General features: G+C 40.5%; 1 protein-coding gene across 2 annotated transcripts in view; it reads right to left on the bottom strand.

The window, feature by feature from the left end:
* Positions 1 to 291: 291 nt before the first annotated feature.
* SNX9 (sorting nexin 9) overlaps positions 292 to 13,450 on the bottom strand; it is a 79,674-nt gene continuing 66,515 nt past the window's right edge. For both annotated transcript variants that reach the window (XM_060241373.1, XM_060241382.1), the window contains exons 11-18: positions 11,134 to 11,237; positions 9,039 to 9,142; positions 7,801 to 7,878; positions 6,536 to 6,612; positions 6,004 to 6,093; positions 4,393 to 4,507; positions 3,348 to 3,439; positions 292 to 2,184 (exon numbers count right to left, since the gene is read on the bottom strand). In XM_060241373.1, the coding sequence (XP_060097356.1) occupies positions 2,137 to 2,184; positions 3,348 to 3,439; positions 4,393 to 4,507; positions 6,004 to 6,093; positions 6,536 to 6,612; positions 7,801 to 7,878; positions 9,039 to 9,142; positions 11,134 to 11,237 (708 nt within the window). In that variant the 3' untranslated portion in view covers positions 292 to 2,136. The remainder of the gene's footprint in view (positions 2,185 to 3,347; positions 3,440 to 4,392; positions 4,508 to 6,003; positions 6,094 to 6,535; positions 6,613 to 7,800; positions 7,879 to 9,038; positions 9,143 to 11,133; positions 11,238 to 13,450) is intronic.

The raw sequence follows: 13,450 nt of genomic DNA, 5'->3' as shown, positions 1-13,450 counted from the left end.
TTATGGAAAAGACAGAAAGTGCTCTGCCTAGTTTTGCTGAACCCCGGCAACTACACGAACATTTAAGCCTAGAGCCATTCCTGCATACTCAATTGTATGGAGCTTCTAAGCCTGTAATGATGTCTTAGGTTCTTCTAATTTTCTTGGAAGAGTATTGACAATAACCATTTTTCTGAAGGGATGTTCTTTTTTGTTTTAAAAAGAATGAGAACATAAAATGAGACAACAGGACATATTTGCAAACATGAAATTTTACCTGAGAATAAATGTATGATCCAAAGCAAAAGCACATAAGTATAAATATTTATTATCAATTTAAGGAATTAATTTGCTGTAAAGTTACAGACCTGCTTGTTCTAAGTGATCTTTCCATACATATGGCTTTTCCACAGTGAAACCAAACCTCTTTTTATTACCAAATAGTTTGTCAAAGATGCTGATTCTGTAACTTCTAGGGTACTGGGATTAATGCAAATTTTGGTAAAAAGGTATCCTTGAAAAACCAGTTACAAAGATTTTGACACAAAAAAGTGAATATACAAATGCTGAAAAAAATGTGCTATGAAAAAGTGCTTTAGAATTTACAATACACTTTCCAACAATTTAATAAATTGCTTCTACATGCAAGATAGATCTTATTACATTTGGCAGAAAACATTTATACATTCTTTACAATTTGTACATATATTTCAATGGCTGTATTATAACACTTTATGGAATTTTGGAAGACAAGCTAAATTAAGAAGAAAAGCATGTAGACAAATATAAAAAATGTGACATTGAAGAATGTCTGAGCCCTTCTGATGTATATGACATTTACATTCTGGGATTGCCGGTGTTTTTAGGGTGGGACTTCATATTACCTCTGCAAACCCAGATTTTCTGTTATTCTAAAAATATAACTAAACATATAAATGACAGAGGCATAAAAATAACAGAACTTGCAGAATGCACCCATCAGTTAAAATGGCTTGATGGGTAAAATAATATATTCTTTCAATTGCTTTCCTTCACATGAATTTATTCTCGTGAACAATGCATTTGGCACTATGGTCTGTTTCTGGCAATGCTCCTACAGTTTAGCCGATTTTCCTATAGATCAGGCCGTCACAGGCCTATTGTCAACGTACACACAAACAAAAAGGATGCATTTATACCCTTCCACAACATTTCATTCTATTCTGAAAGCGTTTTTTTCCTATGTAAACTCACATTGTGCTCAACAACTGAAAGACAGTTTTCAATTTTCCTCTGGAAGGTAGACTTAACTATGTTGGGATTAAAAGCAAAGTCAAAATACACTATCACATCATGCAATCATATGAGGATCAAAAGGACTGCAGTGATTTGGAGATTTTCCACCATGTGATGGTCATTACTGCTATAGTGCATGCTGAAGGGAAGAAAGGCCCCCAATGCATGGGACTGGTTTCTATTTGGAAGCAGCACAAGTGCATGTTCATGAAGAGATGGAAAATACCTTCCAGATGTTTGGCTTTCTCCAGGTTAAACTCTCTTCTTCTTATAGCCAGGAAGGAAAATTATCTAGCCTTCAAGTCTGAGGCATCTGTGGTACAAAACCCCCAGGATATTGAAAAACACTGGGGAAAGTGTGCGTCAGCAGTGTTATTACTGAGACTATGCCATACCTATACCAACGAAGAGAGGAACCTTTGCTCTCAACACCAGACATTTAATTAAAGAATCTACTGAGATACCAAAAAGCTATAGGATAAGGGTATCAGAATTTACAGTCTCTTATTCTGAATTTTTCTTTTTCTCTTAAGGACTATCTATTTGGGGATCAATGAATAACTCTAAAGCATTTGAAAATATGAAGCTTTCTAACCCTTGGCAACAAACCATTTGACAATTTAAATCCCAAGTATGTAATGAACTTTCTGGTTTTGCTTAGGTAACTGATAATTTGGGACAGCATTCAAAATAAAAACAGACATAAATATCCAAGGCATTTAGGCGAACAAAGTATACATCTGAAGTTTTCACTTTTTTTGCATCTCATATTTTACAAAGGTTTTTTTGGATGGCAAAGATGTACTACATTTATAAAACATTCACATCCCCTCCTCCCCTGAAAAGCACTTTGGAGTTGTTCTTCATTATTCTTCTCTGTATTTACATTACTGGAAAGCGGCTGAGTGCCTGCCTCAGCTTTTCTGCAATCTGAAACAGAAACAAATTATCAGCATTGAAAAACAGAGCCACAGTGCACAATTAGAATCACCCAGCTTTCAGCTCAGGAAACAATGTTAAACAATTTATGAAAGGTAAAAGGTAGTCCCCAGTGCAAGCACCAGTCATTTCCGACTCTGGGATGACATCACATCACAATGTTTTCACGGCAGACTTTTTACGGGTGGTTTGCCATTGCCTTCCCCAGTCATTTACACTTTCGCCCCAGCAAGCTGGGTACTCATTTTACCAACCACGGAAGGATGGAAGGCTGAGTCAACCTCAGGGCTCTTAAACAATTTATTACTTCAATGTTTAAAAAGGGGGAAATATAAGGAAACACACTAGATGACATTCAGCCATTCGGAATTCATTTTCCACATTTAGTGTTCATAAAATACATTTGTTCATGGCTCCTTGAAGCGTCCATGCATGTATACCTCCTGTGTATGGTTTGTGGCAGGGAGGAAATATTGAGAATGAAGGCTAGAAGCCTTAAACAGGCCCTGATTAGAAAAATATTCAAATGGGTCCAGAGTGATGCTTCTGAATACAAAGTTCTCTTATCTAGCATTCAGCATGCTTCAGATCCTCCCACCCCCTCCCCCCTTTTAAATCCATAAGGCAATCTTGGGGAAGGGGACCCAAGATGTAAATACTCCACTGAGAGGGTCTTTTTTATCTGCACTTGAATAGCACCACAAGGTATTTTCAGTTTTAGCCATACATAGTAAATATACACGTAATGATAGGATGAAGATAGGAGAGAAATATGTGGAATAACTGCACACAGTTCAACTGCTATCCTTTTCTGAAGGGAATGAAAGAGTTTCTATTGAACTGCCAAGTACAACTCATTGTGCATCCCAGCCAAAAAGCAAGTGGCAGCTGCACAGCCTTGTCATGTGAAGTGTGTAGCACAGCAAAGACTAGTAGTGGCAATTGGCATTTTCTACAAATTCAAAGAAAACTATTTATTCATAAGTCTATACTTTAAATAGCTGACTGTTCACATTCTTTTTTTTTGAGGTGGGGAGCAGTTCAAGCATGTGACATAAAATCTGAGCATGAAGGATAATGTGCACCTTGATGTTTGTTTAGAAGAATAAATCACCAAAAGGATGGCAAACGGGCTCATATACATTGTAGCTTACCGTTTCATAGAACTGTGCCTGCTGCTCCAGATATAAGCGGATCACACTATTGTAATCATAAATCCGGTTACTGTGAAAGTGATTCATCTCAGCTGTAAATCAGAGCCATGACATGCATTAGTTCAGTTTGATTTCAATGAGGAATCAATAGTTATTACTTAGGCATCCAAGAACAGAAGTTATATGCTATTAGAATTCACATGCAATTGAGGTGTGCTTGAGCCATACCCTTTTTGCTCTACTGCACTGCATGGCATGGGAATCCCCTATGAGTTCAGATGGAAAAATATGTAGTAAATAATATATCCCTGACAGCAGCTTAGTGCAGTTTACTACAGTGATATGCTTTCCAGCAGCCAACTCCTGGTGTATGTGAATCAGGCCAATTCATATATTCCTAGATGAACCATACTGTAACATTCAGCACTTAAAAAAATGTAGGCCAAAGTCTACTTTACACCATGTATTATGGGGAAAATGGCAGTTGTATGAAGCTGAGTAACATAGGACCAGAAAATTCCTTTTTGAATATTCAAAATAAATCCAGTTTTAATACCACAGCAAAAGGTATTAAAATTAGCAAATTTATATATATGACAGTAATATGAAATCACCAATATGAGAGAGACTTAGCATGATCATTATCTCAAAACAAAAGGACAACTAGGCAGCCCTGCCCACCCTTCTAACTTAGGCAGTTCCAATAATGTTCTAGATGAAAAACCAGCAAGTTCAGCATGCCTTTATCAGCATTCCAATATGCCTGCCTTTATCATCTTCACACAGTGCTTTTTTTTGACCAGGAATGCACAGGAACGCAGTTATGGCTGACTTGGTGTCAGCGGGTGTGGCCTAATATGCCAATGAGTTCCTGCTGGGCTTTTTCTTCCAAAAATGGTGCCATCAAGGGGTGTGGCCTAATATGCCAATGAGTTCCTGCTGGGCTTTTTCTACAAAAAAGTCCTTCTTTTACCATGTCTTACAGAATTCTTACTTATTCTCATTTCCAATTAATAGTGGCCACTGAAAGTCTAGAGAACTTTACCTTGCAGTGCATAAGACATGGTGCTTACACGCTTCAGCATATTTTGCTTGTCCTGTGGTGTAATTTTACTCGTAGCAACTAGTTTATCACTTTCTTTCACTTTTTCTATGGCTCCCTGTTAAAATAAAAGACCACATAAAGCATTGCTGAAAAGGCATAAATACCTATGCTTTTTCCATGTAAACACAAAGCAGTTACCCACCCTTCAACAATTTGCAGAAGGTTATCTTGAAATGTATCAAACTGAAGAGTTCTAAATATTTTTATTTGCTTATTTACAAAGTTTATGCCCTGCCTTATATCCTCAGTGCTATGATACATAATAAAAACATGTCTTAAAACCACTAGCAAAAAACAAAAGCATAGAATTAAATTCAAGCTAAATTACAGATACAAAAATATTTAGACACAAAACATAGGGCAAGAGTTAGGGATCACTGAGGAAATACCAGATGAAACAAGAATCTTCACCCACTCCCAGAAGGTGGCAACAGAAGGAGGCAAGTGAGTCTCTGGGGAAAGTGTTTCAGATTTTTGATGCTATGTCTAAGAAGGCCTTCTCCCAGGTTGCCATCTACCTACTCTCAACAGCACCCAAAGCAGGGCTTTGAAAGATGACCACAATGATCAGGTCCAGGGACAGCCTGTCCACTAGGGCCAGTAGCTCCCAACCTTTTTGGCACCAGGGACCGGTTTTGTGGAAGACAATTTTTTCATGGACCGGGGGGGAGGGGGCGGCACTGGGTTTTTTGCCACCCCAGGCTACCCCCCCCCCCACTACACCCTGTCCCGGCCCCCACTGGGGTCTTTAAAGAGGGGAGGGAGACCGGGGCTGCTTCTGCCACCTTCCCACTAGGTGGCGTGGTGGGAAAAGAAGCCAATTTGCCTCCACCTCCCATTTAAAGTGCCCTGTTCATCAGCTGATTGGTGGGGGTCTTTAAATGAATGGTAGGCAGAGGTTGCTATGGCACTGCCCTTTCTGCATGCCCTGGACCTGGGTGGATGAAAGAGGTGGTGTGGCCTTGTTCCAATGCTGCCTCCCCTGCAAGGGATCCCAGGGCAGGTGAAAGGGGCAGTGTGATGTCTCTGCCTTGCTCCACGGTCCAGTTACTAACAGGCCATGGACCGGTACTGGATATCACAGGTACTGTGTCTGGCTCTGCAGGTGTACAAAGTGCAGCCCTTCTGACTTTTTTTACTACTGCTCCAGTCAGACTTAGCCTTTTAGTCTGTCAAATGTTGTCAATTCACTTATCATTTGGGTGCAAAAAAGATTCTTCAGCTTTGCACAACGTGTCTTTAATGTACTTCTAAAGCAGAGGTTTAATAGTGTGGCCAATATTTGAGCAAATATACTCAAGTATTTCTGAGAAGCTAAAATACCAACCCTAATATCCAGTTCATTCAGAGATAAGATTTGGGAAGTATTTCAGCATCTTTAAACTGATTAGTTTCAATCTGTGAAAAACCGCTCCAAACTTCACTATCACAAAAAGTTATAAAAAGGATCTTGAAGAGAAAATGTCTAGGGCTCAGTCTGCATCTCAGTTTACAATATGTAGCATTAATCTCTTACAGTACTATTTTTAGCCAAAAGGCTCAATACCTTACCTTGTGAGCACCTATGATATCTGGGAAGCAGCCAAGAAATCCTTTGTATTCATGATTGGTCTCCATCAGAAAATGAAGATCTTTCTTTGGCTAATTAAAAACACGCACAAAAAGAGATTACATAAAGCCATTCCATTCTAGCTCCAATTGGGTGAGGCTTGCATGTCATTGTTTACCCTGCTGATCAGTTGGTTGATGGGACAGGAGGGAATAGGGAGCATGACAGAAAGAACTGAATCTGTCACTCACTCTCCATTCTCCACAGCAGATCACAGTGAGACTCAGCTTTGTTGAATATGTCTACAAAACTATAGCTCCATCTGTGAGATCAGAAAGAACTGCATGGACAATACCCACAGTCACACACACACACAATTTTGCATAAAGCTAGAGACTGGCATGCAGGTCTGTGCACATATAGCTTGGGACAGGGGAAGTCAGAGCGATAGGCTTTAATCAGTAGTTTCTGCTAAATTTCTAGTAACACCATAACCCCTCCAAGTATTTCCCACTTCATTATAACAACAGTTACCTGTTCTGCCACAAGACTGGCAATTTCCTCATACGTTTTTCCAGCTTCTGTTATTGCATCATTGAGGTCAGATTCTCCTAAAAAAAGAGTAATTCAACACAGTTTCTTAAAATCAAAATGAACACTTCTAAAGTTTAATAATGGGATTCCCTTCAATACCTACATTTTAAAATTATTTTGTTGGTAGAGGTAGAGATAGCAAACTATTCTTCTATAAATTGAATAATGAATCTTCTGATAAGTGCACACAAATAAATACTTAGTATTTTATGACTGGCTGTAATGACAAGCTAAAAACTTAGACAGTCAGTTAGGAAAAACTTTTTTGCCTTATGATTAAATTTTGATCTAAGCAAAGGAAGGTCAGAACTAAGTTGACATGAAATTAAAACTGTTGCTTTTTTAGATTTCTGATGTTTTTGCCTAGCTGCATATGTTTAAAGCAAACTGAACTGAGTTAGGGGAAGAATTAAAAAATTAGGGGGAAACACCACAGATTACTTCAGGGGTGTCAAATATGCAGCTTGAGGGCCAAATCAGGTCCCCGAGTGCTCCTATCAGGCCCCCAAGCAACTGGCTGTCATCTGCTTCCTTCTCCCTCTCTCTTGCTTCCTTCTTCATCACAGCTTGCTTTGCAAGGCTTGCTCAATCACACAAGAGCATCAGAGCAAAACCTCTATTTCTCCATTGACTGAGACTCCTCCCATGGGAAGGAAGGGGCGGGGGAGACAGAGGTTGCCTTGTCAGGCTCTCTCAATTGTACAGCAGAGCTACTGAGCCAAGCCTCTCTTCCTTCTATTGGCTGATGCTCCTCCCCCTCCTAGTCCCCTGGGGAAGGAAGGAAAGAGCTAGAGCTTCCTTTGCACAGTTCCCTGAATCCCATGGGAGAAATACAAAGAAAGCACCTTTAAGACCAACCAGGGCTAATGTTTTAAGCATATCTTAAGTCTTTTTTTTTTTTTAAATATGTAATTGTCTTTGGCTGTGTCCTTTATAAAGTTTATATCTCTGATACCTAATCTTAAATAGGTACACACATGGCCCACCCTGACATGGCCCGACCCGACAAGGTCTAATTTATGTCAGATCTGGCCCTCATAATAAATAAGTTTGACACCCCTGGATTACTTGGTACAAATATTTTAATCAATAAAATAAAACCAATGTATTATTCTGAGTGGATCTGATTAATGAAAATCCAATATTGGAAACATATCACAAGATGTTTTGAAAGGAAAAAAAATAAAAAGCTACACCAAAAATACCTTGATAACCACTGGTACTGAAGACCAGTGCTAAACTCTGTAAAGCTTTTCCTATTTTCTGATATTCCTTGGGTAATGCTGAAAGAAAAAGAGATTTGAACTATATATTTATATATATATTTGATATATAAAGCCAGCAATTATACAGTAAAAGACTCACCAATATGAGAGTAATATTTTCCTTCTTATAGTCTTTTAACACATATGATGCTGCCTTATATTGAATCAAAGTCAGTATTGTCTACTGCTTTATCATTTTACTATCTACTGCTTAATCTTTTTAGCTGGAAATGTCAGGGATAGAACCTGGGACCTTCTGCATACAGGGCAGATGCTCTACCACTGAGCTATAGCTCCTCCCCCAAAGTTTAAAGCTATTTTCTCTGCCTCTTCAGTACTTTTATTACATTCTCTAGCTATACCCACCACTTTTCTCAGCATCACTGCTTTATCTGCTTTGATCACTACATTTAGGTTTTTGAAACAGCATCTTACTGGTACAGAGCAGTTAAGCAATCTCAGAACCTGTCACTGGGGTCAGAGAGACCACACTTGCTGAAAATGCCAGTTATGGAAAAACTGTGGGCAGTAAGTACACAGCCTTCCTCCAGCACAAGGAGCTGCCTTTTCAAGAAAAGATTCCTGAACAAAATACCCTGCAGCCCGGGAGTCTGAGGCAACAAGGGCAAAATCAGAAAAAACATTCCATCACCCAAAACAGAGATCCTGCCCTCCCTAGGGCAGCCCCCACCCTATTCTGGATGGTATGTTGTTCTGGAGTTCTGCTACTTCCAATCCTAAGAAGAGGCTTTTCATGGCATCAAAAGGACTGCTGGGACAAGGGAAAGATCAATTTTAGTGAACTCCTTTCTCCCACAAATGGTAGGACCAAGCCATACTCCATTTGCCTTTTAACCTCAGCCTTTTCAGTACAATACAAAGGAGACTATTTTGGCAAGAATCTTGACAAAAGAACAACAAATGTATCAGTTGCTCAACTCCCATCAACGGGAAGACAGCCAGAATCAGACTTTATAAACATTTATGAAGAGTAAGCAAAAACTCATTTAAACAGCGTTTATGAATTTTAGATTTTGTATGAACATAATTACATTCATTTTATGAATACTGCATGAGCAATCCTATATTTCTGTTACAGAAAAATTAGGACATCAATTTTATTTTAATTTCTAAAAGTCCAATGGTGAAGAAATGGCAAGATTCATTGGAACACTTACGTCCTGTACAACGTTTCCAGTGTTCATGCCCAACTGTCAGTAGCTCCTTAACTCCATCATCCATGGCTTTTGTGAACCTGCCAACTGCATCGCATTTCTGTTCACTGTATAATAATCATAATCATAATCTCAGACAATGTATTTTCATCATCTGCTATGGTGAGCTTTATTTATTTATAACTGTGCCCAGGAGGTTTTTGCCCATTTCCTAGAAATTGGAAGCAGACAATATTTGTACCACCTCCTCTGTGTAATTCACTCTTTTTTTATAGCTGGAATACTGGCAAAACAATGTCATTTAACAGTATGGCACAACAGCAAACTGGCTTAAATAAAACGGTTTGTCAATTACAATATATCTCAGGATAAATTAGCTAACATCTTTGAATTCAATGCACATATTGTAAAAGAAAAAGAATTGCATATATATTTTAATGTTAATTGCAAGGTATATTTAATGAAACAAAGCAGCAATTCGTGTAACTTTGTATACAACATACAGAATGTCAACCTTATTAATTCCTCTATTTAAGAATAATTTGTAATAGCCTCATATTAAAAAGCCTTATTACTTGAATTCATACTTGCCATAGAGAAGACCTGTGGAACTGTTCAATGAACCTTTGCAGAGAATCCTGCCTTAAATCATGGATGACAGCAAAGGAACTGTCTACAGAACCCTGTGCTATCTCCTCCAGCCCCTTTCCTCTCTCTCATGAATGCTCCCTGCCAGCCTCAAACTACTGTGAAACAAAACTCTGAAAATGGTTAGCAACCCCTAGATCAGGGGTGGGGAACTTCCGGATCTCTCGGACTCGCCCCCAGCGGCCTCTCCAGGCCCAGCTGGCCCGTGGGGATCTCCAGGCCGTGCTGCGCACCAGCCTCCTGGGCCCAGCTGGCCGATGACGATCGCAGGGCTGCGCATCAACCTCCCCATTCCCAGCTGGCTAGCAGTGATCTCTGGGCCGGGCTGTGTGCCAGCTTCCCCGCCCAGCCGGCAACGATTTCTGGGATGCGTGCCGGCCTCCCCGCCCAGCCAGCGATGATCTCCGGACTGCAAGCCGGCCTCCCCTCCCTGGGGGTCGCTGGGCGGGCCACGCTGCATAGCAGCCTCCCCAGGGCGGTTGGCTGGCGGGGTGGTGGTCATGTTTTAGTTACCCCTTTCTGCTTCCCTTTCTTCTCCCCTTTTCTTTATTTTCATTTCTTCCCTCCCCTTCTTTATTTCCCTTTATTTCCATTTCTCCCCCCCCCCTTCTTTATTTCTTTTAATTCCTTTTCTTCCCTCTCATTTTTTTATCTCCCTTTATTTCTCTCTCTCTCTGGAGCCTGAGTGGTGGGTGTAGTGAAGGACAGTTGGTGGAGTATTTGGGTGCCTTGGGTCTGGTGGGAGCAGCTGCAGTTTCTGCATGAAGGGAGGGAAGGAGGGGTGGCAGTGGTGGGGGTTGGGAGCCAGCTTCCACCAATTCAACTTCCACTTGATTATCCCAGATGGCGGAGTACCCCACATATCGGGGTGTGGCCTAATATGCTAACGAGTTCCTGCGAATGATGTTAAAAATTCTAAGCCTTGGCAGAAAAAATGTTCCCCACCCCTGCCCTAGATAATAACAGACTTGTTCTGTTAATCCTGGTTAAATCCATAAAGCCAATGTAAGGGCTTAATGATGGCTGAATACCAGCAGATGACAGTAAACAAATGAGTAGACAGTTCCTGATATCTTACCCACAGTTAAGAGATTTCAGGCCATATTGTCGAAGGCCCAAAGATATTTAACAGGTAATCAAGTTCTCTGTACAGCAGTGTTACATCTGCACTAGTGGCCCAAAGATATTTAACAGGTAATCCAATTCTCTGTCAGCAGTGATACATCTGCACTAGTGTCTTTTGATTGTAAAAGAGCTCTTATGTTTGTGTGTATCTCAGCTAAGTTTTATGGCAACTAGCTTGCTGGATGTAAATCTGCAATGTTTACATATGTTTCACTAAGTAGTGTGCGAGGCTTTGGAAGCAACTTAAGATGTCTATTTATGCCTTTTCACCAGGTAACAGCATTTCTGTAATAAATTACTGAAGGGGGGAAATTCAACACCTTACATTTCTATCATATCCAAGTCAGGAGCTTCTGGTTCCATAGTAGAAAAGACCATAACAGCAACAATCTCATCTTTTTCTGCTTTCCTTTTACCTGTTTTCCATTCCTAGGGATAAGAATAAAGGGTGGCAATGAGGGAAATTTGTTCTTGCAGGTAAATTGTGAACAACTATCTCCTACTCTGGGCATCATGTTAATTTCCAACATCTCCTTGTACAGTGAAGGCAAATTTTTTTTGTACAGATTAATAACTGTGATTGAAGAGAGTCATGTGGTTAGCTTGACATTTTTCAGGCATAAGGAAGAGTTCCTTGCTGCCCACCTGCTGTCTTTGAAACTTGATGTTTCACAATAGATTTTGATGAGGTATTCAGAAATGTAACTTGGGTAGTCATGTTGGTCTGAAACAGCAGAACAATGTTTGAGTCCAGTAGCATTTTAAGACCAACAAAGTTTTATTTCAGGGTATAAGCTTTTGTGTGCAAGCACCCTCAGATACAATGAAACAGAATTTCCTCAACCATTATATATAGGAAAAGAGGGGATGGGTGAGTTGGTTGTCAGGAAGGGCCAGTTAAAAGTCAAGCTGCATAATTACTAGGAGATTATAGCTGCGATTGGATTAAAATGGTTGGTAAAATCTGTGAAAATACAAGAGTTAAACAGATGTTGAGAACCAAGTTTGAGTTCAGTGGCACCTTCAAGACAAACAAAGTTCAATTCTGGGTATAAGCAAGAACGACCATTGGTACTTACCGTGAGGGGTCATTCTCCTCTGAGTACAGGAGGACATCTTGGGTGTTTCCCACCATCGTGTCAGGAAGGCAGGACTAGAAGTTTTTCCTTCTTCGTCTTCCTGTGACCTGGAACACCCATCTCCTCAGTTCAGGTAACTCTGAGAAGCAGTAGAAAACTAGTAACCTTCCTCAGAAAAACAAGACAAAACAGTAACACCAACAAGGAATAACTGTGATAAGAGTAAACAGAAAGACTCCATGAGCAGCTTAGGAAAAAAGGCAGAACATGAAAGATAGAGGCAAGCCAGAGTGATGAAAGTGGTGGGCAAGATGTCCTCCTTTACTCAGAGGAGAATGACCCCTCACGGTAAGTACCAATGGTCATTCTCCCTCTGAGCCGGAGGACATCTTGGGTATTCCTAGAGCGGTAGATCATTGACTGGGAGGGACATCGCTCTTCTCTGCCAACATGTGCTGTAGAATTCTTTTGCCAAATGCTGCTTCTGCTGAACTATAAGCGTCCAGTTTGTAGTGGCGCACAAAGGCCAAAATTGAGGACCAAGTTGCTGCTCTGCAAATTTCTTCTATCGAAGTTTGTCTGTCAAGGGCGGCATTGGCTGCTGCACCCTTGACAGAATGTGCTGTGATACCTTTTGGCATGTCTAGCTTCATGGCTCGGTATGCTTCTGATATACACGGTCTAATGGCGTAGCTGACAGCTGACACCAACATCTTTAGCCCTATTCTTGGAGGGGAAATGTTTATAAACATGGCATCGGTTTTCCGAATTGATTCGGTTCTAATCAGGTACGTTTTGAGACAACGTCGTACATCTAAGGTATGCCAGGTCTTTTCCCTTGGATGTCTTGGATTTGGACAAAAAGAGGGTAGATAAAGTTCCTGTGATCTGTGGAATCTAGATATGACCTTCGGCAGAAAGGTCATATCTTTTTGAAAAATGCATAAGTCCTTTTTAACTGAAAGAGCATTGATTTCTGGGACTCGTCTTGCTGATGTAATTGCTATTAAGAAAACATTCTTCAACCTTAACCATTTCAGTGAAATGCCCTGTATTGGTTCAAAAGGTGGTTTAGTAAGAGCTACAAGAACAGTGTGTAATCTCCACGTGGGAACTCTATGGACCTGTGGTGGACTCTGTAGTGTAGCTCCCCTCAGGAATCTGTGGATGTGTGGATGACTGACCACATCAGCTCCATCCATAAGGTGGAAAACTGAAGATAACGCCGCTACCTGTCTCTGTAGCGTTGCAGGCTTCAGACCTGACTTCAACCCATCTTGCAAGAATTCAAGAGTGGATTGAACAGACGGCTTTAAAGGGTCTTTAGACTTTCTGCGACACCACCTGTGGAACGCCTTCCATGTAGCATTGTAAATTCTGGTTGTGGATTTTTTTCTGGATACCAGTAATGTGTTTGTCACATCTGACGAATAACCAAGATTCAGGAAAGAACGTTCAATTTCCACATGGTCAATTGCAGCCATTCTGGATGAAGATGCCAGATGTGACCCTGCGTCAGCATGTCGGGCTTCACCTCCAGATGAAGAGGTGGACCTGTTACTA

Source organism: Heteronotia binoei, chromosome 1 (genome assembly GCF_032191835.1).
Source record: "Heteronotia binoei isolate CCM8104 ecotype False Entrance Well chromosome 1, APGP_CSIRO_Hbin_v1, whole genome shotgun sequence".
Lineage (NCBI taxonomy): Eukaryota > Metazoa > Chordata > Lepidosauria > Squamata > Gekkonidae > Heteronotia > Heteronotia binoei.
The sequence above is the reverse complement of the archived record's forward strand: the minus strand, read 5'-3'. Positions and strand labels throughout refer to the sequence as shown.